The 17,359-nt window shown below is 44.1% G+C and overlaps 2 protein-coding genes across 2 annotated transcripts in view; one reads left to right on the forward strand and one right to left on the reverse strand.

Annotated features, from left to right (window-relative positions):
* Positions 1-17,359, forward strand: part of LOC115468148 (cilia- and flagella-associated protein 69-like) — a 640,933-nt gene that overhangs the window by 521,118 nt on the left and 102,456 nt on the right.
* LOC115468139 (protein FAM237B-like) overlaps positions 1-17,359 on the reverse strand; it is a 35,422-nt gene that overhangs the window by 3,032 nt on the left and 15,031 nt on the right. Inside the window, exon 3 of the mRNA XM_030199685.1 lies at positions 3,608-4,014. Coding sequence (XP_030055545.1) covers positions 3,608-3,998 — 391 coding nt within the window. The 5' untranslated portion in view covers positions 3,999-4,014. The remainder of the gene's footprint in view (positions 1-3,607; positions 4,015-17,359) is intronic.

Raw genomic sequence — 17,359 nt, forward strand, 5'->3', positions numbered from 1 at the left:
ATGGTGATAATTGCTTGTTAACATCCAATTAACAGCGCTGATTAGCTAGTTAAACAATTAAGTTATGTGAATGCTATAGAATACACCCCAAATTCCATGCAGCCTAGAGGAGTGCAGGAGCTGCCTACTGATTAGAGCACCAGTCTTCACCATCCAGAGATGCCCAGTTCAAATCCACTGCTGCTCTTTGTGATCTTGGGCAGGTCTCTTAACCCTTCATTGCCTCAGGTACAAACTAGATTGTGAGCCCTCCAAGGACAGGGAAATACCTGAATGTAACTCACCTTGAGCTACTACTGAAAAAGGTGTAAGCAAAATCCAAATAAATAAAATTATTGCCAATTAACTACAATAATTAACATCAATTTATTGCAAGTTGATGACTCGTTAACTAATTACCCTAGCTGAGATAACATTTAATCATCTCTATGACCTCGTGTGCAACTTTCGTTAAATTAGTTCCCTTATTTTCTAACTCCTCTTACTCTCCTACATATCTATATGTTCCATCTTTGTTTATACCCTACGCTGTATATTAAAATGTTTTTTTACATATTGTGTTGACAGTGTAAGTAGTATACTATGCCATACTTTGTATTGTTATTTGAATATTTTTAGTGAGTATTATCTATTCCTTATGTTTGATTTATTCTTACTGTACACCGCCTTGAGAGAATTCTTTCAAAAAAGTGGTAAATAAATCCAAATAAATAAATATTTGCACACATATCTTTGATCTGTGCATACATTTCAGCACACATTTTTTGGCACCATTTATAGAATCCGAAGGTATGTACCTTCACATCGTGGTGTGTGCTTATAGAATACCGTATTATCAGAAAATTTAGTCACTATCTATTACGCCAAATAAAACCTGTTGTAAATCCTGATACTTAAATTAGGCGCAGAGCAGGTGTATTCTATAACAACGTGCATGACCTGCCCATTCCACTCCCATAAATTCTATATCATATGCCTAAATTAAAGCATACTTTATAGAATCCGCTTTGAGTTCCGTGTGGAAATCAAGGTGTGATGTATAGAATATAGCCCTGTATGCTTGTACCCACATATTTTATACAATATTGCCCTAATTACATATATGGCACTCAAAATTGCGCATGCAAATATGGGCACATGGCCAATTTGTATGTGCAATTTAATAGATTAATGAGCCAATCAGCACTGATAATTGGGCGCTAATAATCAATTATCAGTGCTAATTGGCATTAATTAAAATTTGTCTGCATATCTTTAGGCACCGGGATCCACACAAATTTTATGCGCAGATCCAAAAAGGGGGCATGGCCATGGGAGGGGCATGGGTGGATCAGGGGCATTCCTCGAATTTACGCCCAGTTTTATAGAATAAGGGAGATCCACATCTAATTTAGCATGAGAATTTACACCAGGTTTACTCAGTGTAAATCTTTGCACCTAAAACTGGGTGCTGAACCCGGCGCCAAATGCTATTCTATAAACTGCGCCCAACTCTGAGCACCATTTATAGAATAGCACTTAGCATTAAATTTCATTAGCACCCAAATATGGGTGCCATTTATAGAACTGAGTCATATATATAGGTAATGCAACTCTGCTCCTGCTCTACACAAACAATGCCCCCAGGAACACCTACACATGTGTGGCTGAGTACACTTTTACATAGGTTATGCAATTTCATAAAAGGCTTTTTCCTCATGCTAGACAGGCTTTATGCTCCCCCCCCCCCCAAAAAAAAAGAAACCATGTGTCCAGTGGCGTACCAAGGGGGGGGGCGGTCCGCCCTGGGTGCACGCTGCTGGGGAGTGCTGCGCGCCGGTCAGCTTCCTTCATTTCCATGCTCCCTCTGCCCTGGAACAGGAAGTAACCTGTTCCGGGGCAGAGTGAGCATGGAAACGAAGGAAGCTGACTGGCGCGCGGCACCCCCCAACGGCGTGCACCGGGGAGGGTTCTTTCACCCAGGTGGGGGGGGGGTGTCCTTTCGCCGGGGGGGGGTCACGCTGCACCAGGGGGGGGCGCTGCACCTGGGGGGGCGGGGTGCATCGGCGATCCGCCCTGGGTGTCAGCCCCCCTGGGAACGCCACTGCATGTGTCAGAGCAAATAAACTACCTGCATATCTGCTTTAGGTCACTTATTTCAAAGCAGTCCTTGGGTCTTACAAAGCCAGTCTGGTTCTCAAGTTAGCTCTAATGAATATTCATTAGATATGTTTCTACACATTGGGTTCAACAATCAGGCCAATGTATGTTTATGCTTATTAAACTTGATATACCGCTCAGTCTGGCCAGCAGGTCCGAGCACTGTACATTTTATAAAACCACCACATAAGGAATATAAAGGGAAAATAACTCTAAGTTTCAAAAGGAAAGGTTACATTCGCACAAGAATCACACAACCCAATAAGACAATAGATAAAATACAGTGTGGAGGTTAATCACTCACACCTGGAAACCAAAGGCTACTTGAAAAAAAAAAAAGAGTCTTTAACAGTCCATTAAACACCTGAAATCTCTGCTGGGAAAGCAAGGGAGGTAAACTGTTCCAGAGCCTGGGGCCCAAAAAGTAAAAAGCAGAGGGGTCCTTTTACTAAGGTGCGCCAAAAAATGGCCTGCGCTGGTGTAGACGTGTGTATTGGACGCGTGCAGGTCCATTTTTCAGTGCATTTTGGGCCTGAGACCTTACCACTACCCACTGACTTAACGGTAAGGTCTCACGTGTTAACTAGCGGGAATCGTCAGCACATGCACAATCAGGTTACTGCCCGGTTAGCACCACACGCTGGCCTAGCAGATGTGTGTAAAAAATGAAATTACTGCCCGGGCCATGTGGTAGCTGGGAGGTAGTTCAAAATTGACATGTGTAGGACGTGTGTACGTGCCTATGCAGCTTAGTAAAAGGGCCTTTTCTGGTGCAGCCTTTTCAGGAGCAGGTAGAACATCTCAGGATCCTGGATGCTGTACATGGTGTTACAGAGGCAGAAAGAAAACAAGGGACACTGAGGTAATAAGCCTTGTGTTAAACAAAGGATTTTAAAATGAATGCGATAAGTGACCAAAAGCCAGTGCAACTGAATGAAAAATGGAGTCACATGATCAAATTTTCTAGCATTACACAGTTTTGCAGCGGTGTTATGAAGTGATGCATATCTCGTGCATATTCGTCTGAGAACTTGAGAATCAGAGCAGCTAAGGGAAGTTCTTAAGGACCGATTTCAAAGATATTGCCCTAAGCTATCCAACAGCCTTGTTAACTAAGCAGCTTTGCTATAGACCAGGCTTCCCAAACCTGTCCTGGTGACACACAGCTGGAGCAGAATAAATACAAATGATGTAAATTTGGGTACACCTATGTCTCCAAGGTATGCCAATTGATCTCCTAATCTTTGCAGGCAGCCTGAAAACATGACTGGCTGTGGAGGCACCAGAACAGATTTGGAAAGGTTTTCCAACCCTACATTCAAAGAAAAACTGCAAAAATATACCCATTTAAATATAGAGAAAAAAAGATTATTTAATGTGACTAATCACTTTGATAAATCATCACCATTTTTTTTAGATTAATGAAAAAAACCTCATGCCTTAGTATAGTTATTATTTTTACATGTACCTTCTGTTTTTGCTGAGTAGGTAAAAAAATACTCAGGGGGCATTAAATGTCTTCTGCCCAGTCCATGGGACCTTGAGAGTACACAGTCCACGTAGATATCCCAGAAGTCCTGGGCTAGATCATCAAAGAGGGCATTGTGTTTAGGGTTCTGTGACTCTTTCAGGTATATCATGAAGTCCCAGAGACCTATGACCGTATCTGCCACTCTGAGCTTCTTCATTTCCACCAGCTTCCGAGAAGAGGTCTCCCAGCACTCGTGATCAATCTCACCCAGGCTCCCAGTGTGCGGATTCCCCGGAGTTTCTTTATGGTACCCTGAGCGGGCACCGACGAAATTCGCCATCAGCACACAGACCAAATGCAGGTACCACCACCTGCCCACAGCTTCCATTATTTACTCAGGACACCTGCAAGTGAGGACACAAGGCAAAAAAAATAAAGCATTAACAATCTCTGTGTTCTTAGCTGACTTAACTTGCTTCCCACTGAAACAGTGATTTGCAGAAAGACAGGAAAAATAAAAGTCCCCCTTCAACTCTCATACAGCTGTGAAAATATGTTGTGATGGTGCTGAACAAACAAGATTCCAACACAGTTGAGAAAAACTGCGATAAAGAATTAGATTTATGCAAACAGAAAACTAAAATTTGAAACAGTAAAAGATTGCTTCTTCAAACATCATTTGTGGCATCAAGAACCTAAAAATGTGAAGCTCCATTTTGCATTGGGGCTCAGCATAGGAATGCCAAAAGATCATCTTGCACATTCCTTAATCTTCATTTCTCCAACTGCAAAGGCCTAAAATATAAACTAATGCATGCATCAACCTTTTCCTATAAGAGCACGCAATTCTGGAACTCATTGCCATGCAACCTAAAAGCGACCTATGAACTGACCAACTTCTGCAAACTGCTGAAGACCCATCTCTTCGACAAGACATACCACAAAGACCAAAACATGTGAAATCCTCACATACATCTAATAATGTTAAGAATGCCATACATTATATCATTATCATGTTTTCCATTACCATGCAACCCAAAATACTTCAGTAACACTAAATGTCAATTCTCCTTTCATTTCCACTATCCATGATACATTGTAAGCCACATTGAGCCTGCAAAGAGGTGGGATAATGTGGGATACAAATGCAATAAATAATAATAATAATAAAAAGACACATCCAGGTCAGGACGTTCACATTTCTTCAGAATTTTACAAAGGGCTCTGCTGAACTCAAGAAACGATTTAGCAAAACTCTATGTAGAAGAGCAGCAACATTCAGCAGTTTCCACCCATAAGTACAGTTGTCCAGTTTTACAAAACTATGCATATAAGTTCCAGGAATTAACTGGCTGGTGGTTTAATTTTGTTGGTGCCCACTCAGGGTACCAAAATGAAACTCTGGGGAATCTGAACAATTGAGAGAGAAATTTAAAAAAAATAAAAAACAGGGGATTAAGGATAATTACCCCTTTAATCCCTCATTTGCAGCCCTGGCTGAAATGAACATTTTTGTAAAGCTTGGGTGTGCCCTCGAGCTGGTGCAAAAACAGATGGAGAAAATTGTTTAATATATGTAGAGGAGTGTGGTAGCCGTGTTAGTCCACTCTTAAGGTTATCAATAGAAATCAAACAAAATAAAACATGGAAAAGAAAATAAGATGATACCTTTTTTATTGGACATAACTTAATACATTTCTTGATTAGCTTTCGAAGGTTGCCCTTCTTCGTCAGATCGGAAATAAGCAAATGTGCTAGCTCACCTACCCACACCCATCCTGTTAGAATATCAATGATATGCTTTGATGTCCCCATGCATACCTCTGACCCACCCCCATCCTCCCACCCTGTCAGACTATCATAGTAATGCTTGAATGTTTTCACTTATATACACTGTCAGCTAGCACATTTGCTTATTTTCGATCTGACGAAGAAGGGCAACCTTCGAAAGCTAATCAAGAAATGTATTAAGTTATGTCCAATAAAAAAGGTATCATCTTATTTTCTTTTCCATGTTTTATTTTGTTTGATTTCTATTGATAACCTTAATATATGTATAAATTTTCAGCCTGCCCAAACCATGCCCCTTGAAATAGCCAGGTTTAAACTTTAAGCGTCCATGGGCAAGGAGAGGGAAGTGGTCATCCCCACAGCCACTACCCCAATCCTTCCCTTGGTTCCCTTCCTCTGCTCACTTTCTGGCTTGCTGCTGCCTTTCCCACCACTGCCCCATGGCAGTAGCCCAAAGTAAGATTCTAGTGCAGGGTCTGTGCCTCCCTGCCCTCTCAGACTGGTTTCCATGGTAACTGGAAACCTGTGCAGGAGGAAAGGGCAGGGTGCTGCTAAGACATAGGGCCCAGCACTGGATTTTTTACTTTGAACTCTAGGCTACTGCCACAGGGCAGCAGTGCAAAAGGCAAGGGGAGGCCTGAATAGAGGCACTGTGCAACATTCTGGCACCTATCAAAATTTGGCACTGAAGGCAGATGCCTGTGTTGTCAATGTCTACATTGGGGCCTGCCTTGAAATATCTTTGCCTCAGCCATCTACAGGTGTAAATAGCAGCTTTAGGAAATCACTATTTGCATATGTATCCAATTAACAGATGTAAAGGCCACTGTTTAAGTGATCTTCTGAATGAGACCCTACATATAACATAACCACACTTGACAAAAGGCATAAAGCACTAAACTCCACCTAATGTTTTCTCCTTCCTCTCCTGTCTTTCTCCCCTAAAATTTGTCTTTGTTTTCATAGTCATGACTTACTACTTACAGCTATATTCAAGTAACACTGGTTTTGTAAAATGTATGGTCATCCATTCTTCATGAAACAATTAGGTATATTCTGGGAACTGACTGCAAATGTACAGCGAGCCTCAGAGGGAACGGATCAAGTTATTAGTTTCCTTAGAGGGCAAGTTGTATGTGGCCCACATTGTTGCAGTCTGCAGATCCTTTTAACCACCAAATTGTCAAAGTGAAAATGTGTGTGTACTTCCACACTAAAAACTGCTTAAGGGAAAGGTACTGCAGACACTCACACCTCCTTTTAATTTGGGTGCTTTTCCCCAGGGAAAATATGTGATAGTTTTGCACATACAACACTACACATGTTACTGCAATTCCCGTTCAATTAAAAGTACTACTACTACTTATCATTTCTATAGTGCTACTAGACATACACAGTACTGTATGCAAGTATAAGAGACAATCCCTGCTCTACAGAGCTTACAGTTTATTCAAGACAGAAAAAACAGGACTAATCAGTCTTAGAACGATGGAATTTTAGCCTGGATTTGAATGCACATATTTTGTCACACAGTCAGTGCTCTTCTAACTGCACAAGGTGGGCAGTTATTTGTAAAGCGCTGCGTAACCCTGGTAGCGCTCTAGAAATGTTAAATAGTAGTAGTAGTACATAGTCAATTTCCTTGGGTAAAAACCCCACAGTTTTACCTGTAGAGGTGGCTTTGAAACATGCCCTCTTTAAAAGGCTAATCTCATAACAGATCATCAAGGTTGGGAGGCCAAGTAGGTACCTATTTTAAGGCTACTTTACAAAGACATGTGGAAGGACATTTTCAAGTCAGAATTGGGACATCCTACTTATAACATCCAAAAAAAACGGCCATCTCACAGCAATTTTCAAATAGTAAAGACATCTAGATAAGTACATAAGTAGTGCCATACTGGGAAAGACCAAAGGTCCATCAAGCCCAGCATCCTGTTTCCAACAGTGGCCAATCCAGGTCACAGATACCCGGCAAGATCCCAAAAATGTACAAAACATTTTATACTGCCAATTAACATCAATAATTAACAGCTGGTTAACTAATTAATTTGCATACAGATCTCAGATGTGCGCTCAAATATGGGCACCATATATAGAATAAAGGAGAAAATATTTTAAGCTTGGGTTCGTTTTTGAGTTTTTCCTTTGTTGTAATTATTGTGTTGTAAAATTTCTATAAAGGATCTCTTTTTTTTAACTTCCTTTCTAGAGAATTCCTGATACCTCTAGGCATTTATTTTCCTTTTCTTAATGGCTAATTACAAACTTCTATTCTAAAACTATAAATAGTAAGAAATAATAATGAAGAAAAACATTTTGTTGGTCAGGAATGTCAGACTGAAACAAACATGTTGAGGCCAAAGTACTATCCAATGCATAATACTGTTTACTTCTTTAGAATTTTTTTAGGTGCAGTGAGGTTTTGCAAAATCATGTTTCCGAAGCTATTTTAACACAGTGTTACTATGTGCTCATAGTTCACGAGCTGCTTAGCATAATTTTGCATTGCAGTGACTCATCAACTATGCATTTAAATAAAATTGAGCACGTGGAAAGCTGTGAAAAATAGCTACTTGCAAAGTAAACAATTACATTTTGTGAACTAAGGAGGTCAGTCTATATTTTCCACATGCAAAATATATGTCTTCCACACAGAAAACAACTATATAAAATTGAAGGGGTGAATACATGTGTGCAAGTGTGCATGCCGAAAAGAGCATGTGTACTGATATGCAGGCCAAAATTAGGAGGCCTTTTACAAAGCTACACTAGCATTTTTAGCTCGTGGTAAAAATCAGCTTGCGTAAATGCAGTGTTTATTGCCAGCTGATTTTTACTGTGAGCTTTGTAAAAGACCCCCTCAGACATCCCCAGGAATGTAATACAAGCAGACGTATGGACAAAAGGGGCACCCGTCCAGAGCCCTGCATAGCAGAGGTCGTATAGGCAAAACTAGCCCAAAGTGCAACCTTCAGCCGCCAACATAAACTTTCTCCCTCTCTCCTCCCTCATGTTCCCTGGTCACGATGGGACACTCTGGAAATATGAACTTGCTGGGTTGTTTGGTTATAGCAGCAAGTGCTGTTTGGGGGCAGTAGGTTTGCAGTGCAGGTTCTGAGTCTTTTTTGCAGGGTTTTGTATTATTCACAATGTACATGGTAGGCAGTAAGCAGAATTTCTATTGCTGTTACTGAGGTGACACCAGAACTTGATTTTTCTGTGAGTAATAAAGGGGAAATCTCCTAGTTATGCTCTGTGCCCATTATTGGAGGAGCTTATGTGAATGCAGGGTATGTCTACAGAAATGGATTTGTAGGTAAAAGAATAAAACCCAAAGATCCATCAAGCCCAATATTCTAACAATGGCCAAGCCAGGCCTTGAGTACCAATCATTCTTTGTTGTATACACTCAAGGTAAGAAATTGCTTTTCAAGTCTACCTGGCTGCTAATGGTTTATAGATTTTTCCTCCAGGAACTTGTATAAACCCTTTTTGAACATAGCTGTTAACTGCTTTTGCCACATCTTCTGGTAACAAATTGAACAGCGTAATTGCATGTTGAGTGCCAAATACTTTCTCTGATTTGTTTTAAAAGTACTACCTATTATCTTTGCAGAGTGCTCCCTAGTCTTAGTACTATTTGAAAGGGTAACAGATGTTCCCTATTGATTTTCTATACCATCATCATCATCATCAAACAGAAAACATGACAAAATTATTTTCCTTATTAGCAAACTAGTAAAACAGGCCCGTTTCTGACACAAATGAAACAGGCGCTAGCAAGGTTTTCCTCGGAGTGTGTATGTTTGAGAGAGAGAGTGTGTGTGTGAGAGAGAAAGTGTGTATGAGAGATGGTGTGTGTGAGTGACAGAATGAGTGAGAGAGAGAGAGACACAGTGTGTGTGTGTGTTTGTGTGAGAAAGAGAGAAAGTGTGTGAGAGACAGAGGGTATGTGTGTGTGAGAGTGAGTGTGTGTGAGAGAGAGTGTGTGAAAGAGAGAGTGTGTGAGAGAGAGTGTATGTGAGAGACAGAGAGTGAGTGTGTGTGCATGGGGCTCCGAGTTCCATGACCCCCCTCTTTCCCTCCCTCCCTCTCTTCCCCTCCGAGTTCCAGACCCCCTTCCGTCTGAGGTGCAGGCCCCCCTCCCTCCCTCCCTCTCCTCTCCTTCCCTCTCCTCCCCTCCAAATTCTTGGCTCCCCTTCCCTCTCCTCTCCCTCTCCTCTCCCTCTCTCTCCTCCCCTCTGAATTCTTGGCCCCCCTTCCCTCCAAGTTCCATGCCCCCCTCCCTCTCCTCCCCAGCGTGTTCCATGCCCCCCTTTCCTCGGAGTGTGTATGTTTGAGACAGAGTGTGTGGGTGAGAGATAGAGTGTGTATGTGAGAGAGAATGTGAGAGAGAGAGAGAGAGAGAGAGAGACAGAGTGTATTTGTGTGTTTGTGTCAGAGAGAGAGAGTATGTGAGAGACAGAGTGTGTGTGTGTGAGTCTGTGTGAGACAGAGAGTGTATGTGAGAGACAGAGAGTGAGTGTGTGTGTGTGAGTAAGTGAAACCTTCAAGCCTTGAAGCATTCGTGCACAGTGTAAGGCTCCATCTCCTCAATTGACGACACGTAGTTCTGGAACGTTGCAGGAATGCTTCAAGGCTTGAAGGCTTCACTTTCTCGGCTTCAGAATGTTGGAGGTGCGTTTTATTATATAGGATGGTAAAACTGTAGCCTGAAACAATTCTTTGTATGTAATCAGGCATGTAAGACACTGCTTTTAAAACAAAATTTCTACTAGTACAAATGTTATTTGCTCTTTAGATGAAGGCGGGGTTAATCTTGGAAAAAGTAAAAGGGGACCATTCTTGAAAGTTTGCTCAGGGGGCCACATGAGTGATTAAAGTGGCCCTGGCAGAGCAGGGACAGAATGGGGAGGTATGTGTCTCCTTTAAAAAATACACTTGTACATGCATAGGGCCAAATTCTATGAATTGCGCCCTAAAATCGAAGCCGAAAAACTATGTGCTTAGTGTGATACTACAAACTATGCCTAAAGTTAAGCGTAGTTTATAGAATACTAGCAGTTGAGCCCGTAAAAACGGGCTAGTAAAGGAAGGGGGGGTTTGAAAGCCCCCCCGGATGGGTCGACGCGGCCCCTCCCCCCCAGAGTCGCCGCCACCGCCGCGGCCCCCCCCCCCCCGGAGTCCCCTCCGTCACCCCTCCACCCGGGCCGGGTACGTAGCTTCACTATTCAAACCGCCGGAACGCAGCACACAGCTCATCTGAGCTGCCGTCGGCCTTCCTTCTTCTCTGCATGTGTTCCGCCCTCGTGTGACGTAACGTTGGCGAGTACGGGACACAGGCAGGTAAGGAAGGCCAATGGCAGCTCAGATGAGCTGTGTGCTGCGTTCCGGCGGTTTGAATAGTGAAGCCAGGTACCCGGGCCGGGTGGAGGGTGGGTGGTGGCGGCAACTCCGGGTGGCGACGGCGGTTCCCTCACTCGCAGGTGCGCAGGTTCCCTCTCTGTGACGCCCCCGTCATCACGTATTGACGCGGGGGCGGGACAGAGAGGTCTCTACTGCACATTTGCGAGTGAGTACGCCTCTTGCCATTTATATGTTTGATGCTCACGTGCTGTTCTTGCAAATAAAAATTTAGGCACACCCATTTAGGCCACCTAAAGCCAGGCCTACATACCTGCATCTAACATAAGCACAGATTGAATGTATTCCATAACAGTGTGCATAGTTTTTTTAAATGCCCACAACCCGCCCATTCCACACCCATGGTACTCCCTCTTTTGGACTGCACGCATTAGAATTTACGTGCACTACATTATAGAATACTAGTAAAACATGCCCGTTTCTCACACAAATGAAACGGGCGCTAGCAAGGTTATCCTCCGAGTTCCAGCTTGGCCCCCTCCCTCCCACCCTCTCATCCGAGTTCCAGGCCCCCTCCCTCTCCTCCGAGTTCCAGGCTCCCCTCTCCTCTGAGTTCCAGGCCTCCCTCTCTCACCTCCGAGTTCCAGGCCCCCTCTGTCTCCTCCGAGTTCCAGGCCCCCCTCCTCCTCCCCATCCCTCTCCTCCCCCCTCTCCTCCGAGTTCTAGGCCCCCTCCCTCCTAGTTCCTGGCCCCCTCTCTCTTCTCCGAGTTCCAGGCCCCCCTCTCCTCCGAGTTCCATGCCCCCACCCTCCCTCCCTCCCTCTCCTCCGAGTTCCATGCCCCCCTCTCTCCCTCTCCTCCCCTCCGAGTTCCAGGCCCCCCTCCCCTCCGTGTTCCATGTCCCCCTCCCTCTCTCCCTCTCCTCCCCTCCCATCCCCTCAGAGTTCCATGCCCCCCTCTCTTCTCTGAGTTCCAGACCCCCGCACCTCCCTCCCTCTCTCCCTCTCCCCTCCGAGTGGCAGCCCAACCTGCGTTGCCCGCCTTCTTCTTCCAGTCCTCCGCCTGCCCCTCGCCTTCCTGCGTGCCGCCCAGAATTTAAAAGTTCTTGCCTCGGGGTCCGCCGGCAGCATTGAAAGGCGAGCAGGCACAGCGCTTCAGCCTGCCTTCCCTTCTCTCTCAGCTCTGCCTCTGGTCTCGCCCTCATTTCCTGTTTCCGGAAGGGCGGGACCAGAAGCAGAGCTGAGAGAGAAGGGAAGGCAGGCTGAAGCGTCATGCCTGTTCGCCTTTCACTGCTGCCGGCGGACCCCGAGGTAAGAACTTTTAAATTCTGGGCGGAACGCAGGAAGGCAAGGGGCAGGCAGAGGACTGGGAGAAGAGGGCGGGCAACGCAGATCGGCATGCCACTCGGAGGAGAGAGAGAGAGAGGGAGGCGCGGGGGTCTGGAACTCAGAGGAGAGGGGGCATGGAACTCAGAGGACAGGGGGGAGGGAGGGAGGTGAATCTCCCGCGATTCTATCCTCACCTCCAACGTTCTGTGGCTGGCTGGTGCTGGTTTCCCTTCCCTCTCATTGGTTCTTTCTGTAAATTTTCTCAAGAAGACCCATCTTTTTGAGAAAATTTACGGAAAGAACCAAAACACATTAAGCCCACACTCATTGTTCAGTTATGCATCAATACAGTCACTCCTGAATTCTCATCCCCCAAAATCTTACCACACTCATACCTTTACTCACAGAAAATGTACACCAAGTGTGTTCCTGTTATTATAGATTGCCCCTTTTTGTCTCCCTTGTTTCCTTCCAATGTTTCAGTGCTTTTTCCATGATTATACTCCTTGTCGATACTTTAACTTTGACTCAAACAACTCATCACAATGTAATCCATAACCAAGTTGTAACAAATTGTATTTCCATGATTCATAATATATTGTAAGCCACACTGAGCCCGCAAAAAGGTGGGAAAATGTGGGATACAAATGCAATAAATAAATAAATAAATCCTCCCTCTGACGTCATCACGTTTAGTCGCGAGGGCGGACCAATGGGAATTGTGTTACGAACCCAGGCATCCAGATGTAGAACATTGGAGGTGCAAATTATTATATAGGATGTCTAGAAAGTATTAAAGCCAATTAGTGCCACTATTTGGTTATTAAGTACAAATTATCGGCGATGATTGGTTTTTAATCAATTAAGTTGTGTGTGCAATTTGGCCATGTGGCCAAATTAGCATGGACAACTTAAGGTGCCATTTATAGAATCTGGGGGATCGTATACACACATGTCTCTGCACCTACTTTGGATCAGGTATAAATTTGTGCAAGAGCATTTGGGCTTCTTGCAAAAATGACCTAACATGGGAAGTGCTAAAGTATTCTGCGTTAGTTTTTGTATATGCACCCACTAACCCACTACATAGTTTTGTAATTTTTTAGGGCATGTGTCGGGTCGGAGAGTTATCCTTCCTCTGCTAACTAGTTAGAACTTCTACATTACTGTGCACTAAGGGCCAAATTCTATAAGTGCCAACAAAAAATTGACGCAGAAATGTAACACACTTTGGGGCCCTTTTACTAAATGGCTTGCTGCGCGGCAACCTGGAACTACTTCTGGTCCAACATGGCCTCCAGCAATAGCTCTGCCTCGAGCACACACTATTTCCATCATAACAAAATCTATTTTTGTAATTTTACCGCCGGGTTACCATGGGAGCCCTTACCATCACCTCAATGGGTGGCGGTAAGTGCTCCCTGCTGCATGACCATGCGATGCAGCCAAATTAGCGCATACAACTTAATGCGCCAAATATAGTATTAGGGGGTTAGCGCATAACAGTCACCTGCAATTAGGCCTGCTATGAGTAGATCTAGTTGTAGGTGCCTACGGTTAGGCACGATTCTATATGTATACGCACAAGATTTCGGGATATCCTGGAATGCCCCTAGCCATGCCCCCAAATAGTTACGTGCATTAGGATTATATGCAGATTGTATAGAATGTGATATGCACGTAAATCCTAATTAGGGCCAATTAGTGCTGATAATTGGTTGTTATCACCAATTATCAGTGCTGATTGGCTCATTATTCAATTAAGTTACACACATTAAATTGTGACCACAGACTAATGGCAATATTAGCGCATGCCCATTAATGAAATAATTATAAAACCAGGAGGGTTTTTTTTATGGCCACGGAAAGATTGGCGTAAAGGTGCACCAAGGCCACAGCCTTGGCAAAGGACCCCTTTGTGTGCTGCTTGGGATAGTTGTGGGAGCCTATTTTATGAAATAGAGATTCTCCACCCAGTCCTTGGGACACACCCAGTCAGTCAGGTTTTCAGGATATCCACAATGAATATGCATGCACTACCTTTAATGTTTGCAAATCTATCTTGTACATATTCACTGTGGATATCTTGAAAACCTGACTGGCTGGATGTCTCCCGAGGACTGGGTGGAGAACTCTTGTTATAAAGGCACATAGGCATGTAAGTTGCCTTCATACAACAGGCGCATTTCTGGACATTTTTATAAGTGCACTGTTATAAAGACAAATAGTCAATTATTATTCTAATTCTAATTATTCTAATTAATGCAACAAGAGGGGAATTTTCAATGTTCATTACAGTCTGAATTACATTCAGTTTCTAAGAAGCAAACCCTAGATAAATTACAAAAATGCAACACTCAAAAGATCATTATATTCATCTGCTATCCCTAGTGCCTTAAGAAGTTTTAATTAAACAACTCTATAATATTAAGATGCAAACAGTAGTCCAGCAGTGAGAGGGGTGCTATCCAGTCTTTTGCATTGACAGTCACATGTATGATTATCTCCCTTTTGGTGAGATTTCATATGTGTGCGGGGCCGGCGCTAGGGTTTCTGGTGCTCTCCTGCTGTAGCCTATTAGTCAGTGTCCCCTGCCCATCCAAGGGCGGGGTCACTATTGGGCTCATTTTCGAAAGAGAAGGACGTCCATCTTTTGGCATAAATCGGAAGATGGATGTCCTTCTCCCAGAGACGTCCAAATCAGTATAAGGGAAACCCAATTTTGGACATCTCCAACTGCAGTCCGTTGCAAGGACATCCAAATTTCAAGGGGGCGTGTCAGAGGCATAGCGAAGGCGGGACTTGGGCGTGCCAAACACTTGGACGTCTTAAGGACGTCCCTGACGAACACTTGGATGTTTTCACCCGGATGTGTTTTCCTTACGAATAAGGCACAAAAAGGTGCCCGAAATGACCAGATGACCACGGAAGAGAATCGGGGATGACCTCCTGTTATTCCCCAGTGGTCACTAACCCCCTCCCACCCTCAAAAAACATCTTTAAAAATATGTCGTGCCAGCCTCTATGCCAGCCTCAGATGTCATACTCAGGTCCATGACAGCGCATGAAGGTCCTAGGAGCAGTTTTAGTGGGTACTGAAGTGCACCTCAGACAGGCGGACCCAGGCCCATACTCCCCCCCCCCCCACCTGTTACATTTCTGGAGGAAACAGGCAAGCTCTCCAAAACCCACCACAAACCCACTGTACACATATATAGGTGCCCCCTTCACCCGTAAGGGTGTACAGTTGTGGGTATAGGGTTTTGGGGGGCTCCGCACACAAGGTAAGTTGCTGGGAGCATTTTATGAAATCCACTGCAGTGCGCATATAAACGGGCATCATTGAAAATATTACACCAGTATAGGAGAAAAAAATTAACTCGTTTTTTTCATTATAAATAATTTCTGTAAGCTGTTACAGTGCTGGATGTGTTAAGAGCATTTAAATGGACGCGGTGGTGGTATCCCCAGCAGCTTATCTCTAGCCCCACGCCACAACTCTGAGAAAATAGTCAACACGGCAGAGAAAGAAAAGGCTTTGGTGATGGACTTGGTGATAGTTAACATGCTTATTATCAGTCACTGAAGTGATCACAAGCTAACTCGGAAGGAGTTGGAGTTGGATTTGGACAAACGTGTGGTCTACCTTAATTTCACGCGTTGAGTTTTTGTGTTATAATATGTAATAATGTATTGGGACATACTGAATTTAAAAACAGAGGGTTGAATGTGTTACACATGGATGATGGGTATGATTGTGAGCGAATGAGGGTCTAGTAGTTAAGGAGTACTGGGGCTGCTTTATGGTATAAGATATATGTGAAGGTTGGTTATATCCTCTGATTATCTACTATAATAGAACTCACCCTCAACGTTCTGAGGACACTGACGTCAGTGAAGCCAAGCCCTGACTTCCTTCAAAAAGGTTCGAAGGTTCGTGGTGGTGAAGCCACCAAAATCGCTCCGGGCCCTGCTCTCAAGGGCGGAGCAATGGCAGAAGGGGTTGGCAGGGAGGGAGGCAGGGAGGCAGGGGGTGGGAAATCGCTCTGGGCCCCGCCCTTGAGGGCGGAGCAATGGCAGAACAACGAAGGGGTTGGCTGGGAGGTGGGGGGGGAAATCGCTCCGGGCCCTGCCCTCGCGTCAAACGTCATGACGTTGGGGGCAGAGCAATGGAAGAATAACGAAGGGGTTGGCCAGGGAGGGAGGGGTGTTGGCGACGAACACCTTGCTAGCGCCCATTTCATTTGCTCTGAAACTGGCCTCTTTTACTAGTAACTAAATAAAATGTTACTGAAAAGATATGTGTATATGAGCAAATAGTGAGTACTTGAGAAAGTAATATTAATATATGTACTTTATTAAGGTAAATTTACCCCGAAGTTTAGAGAACAGCTTCAGTATACCCAAAATGACACAAACCAAATTAGTGTACAGACCAGGAATTAGGAGAACAGTATTGCCAAATCTGAAACAATATGTTATCAAAATCTCAGAACCTAATAAACAAATCTCTATTCAGACACTTGGCCTTGCAGTCACACATGCAGAACAGAGCTAGCCCCTCTTCAAATTTAACCTGAAATCCTAAGAAGGTAGACTCTGCATGCAGCACGATACCAGAAAAATAGAAAGAAACACATTGCAATACACTGCAAAATTAGACAGCAGATGTAAATTCTCAAATTGGTCATATTCCAAATACTAAAATTAAAATAAAATGATTTTTTTCTACCTTGATGTCTGGTGACTTTGCTTTTCTGATCATGTTGGTCCTATGTCTGATTCTGAATCTCCTGCTCTCCATCTGTTCCCTTAACTCCATTTCCAGGGCTTCCTTTCCATTTATTTCTTTACTTTCCTCCTTTCTTCTTCATTTCTTGCCCTACATCCATAGGTAAAAGCTGGGTCTTCCGCGGACTTGACTAGAGAAGGTATAGAGTGGATCCAGCTTTTGCCTATTTTCTCCATCCATGTGTAGTGTTTCTCCTCCTTTCCCTTTCCCTCATCTCCGCTCAGTATGTATCTCCTTCCTCTATCTTCCCTCTCCTCCATCCATGTCCAGCATTTTTCCTCTCCCTCCTCCATCCATTTCTCCTCTCTCTCCTCCCCTCCATCCATGTTCATCTCACTTCCTCTCTCTTCCCTCCCTCTCCATCCATGTCCAGCATTTCTCTCTCCCTTCCATCCACGTGCATCTCCTCCTCTGTCTTCTCTTCCCACCATCCCATGTCCAGCATTTCTCCTCTCTCACTTCCCCTCCATC

Source organism: Microcaecilia unicolor, chromosome 1 (genome assembly GCF_901765095.1).
Source record: "Microcaecilia unicolor chromosome 1, aMicUni1.1, whole genome shotgun sequence".
In the NCBI taxonomy this organism is placed as follows: domain Eukaryota; kingdom Metazoa; phylum Chordata; class Amphibia; order Gymnophiona; family Siphonopidae; genus Microcaecilia; species Microcaecilia unicolor.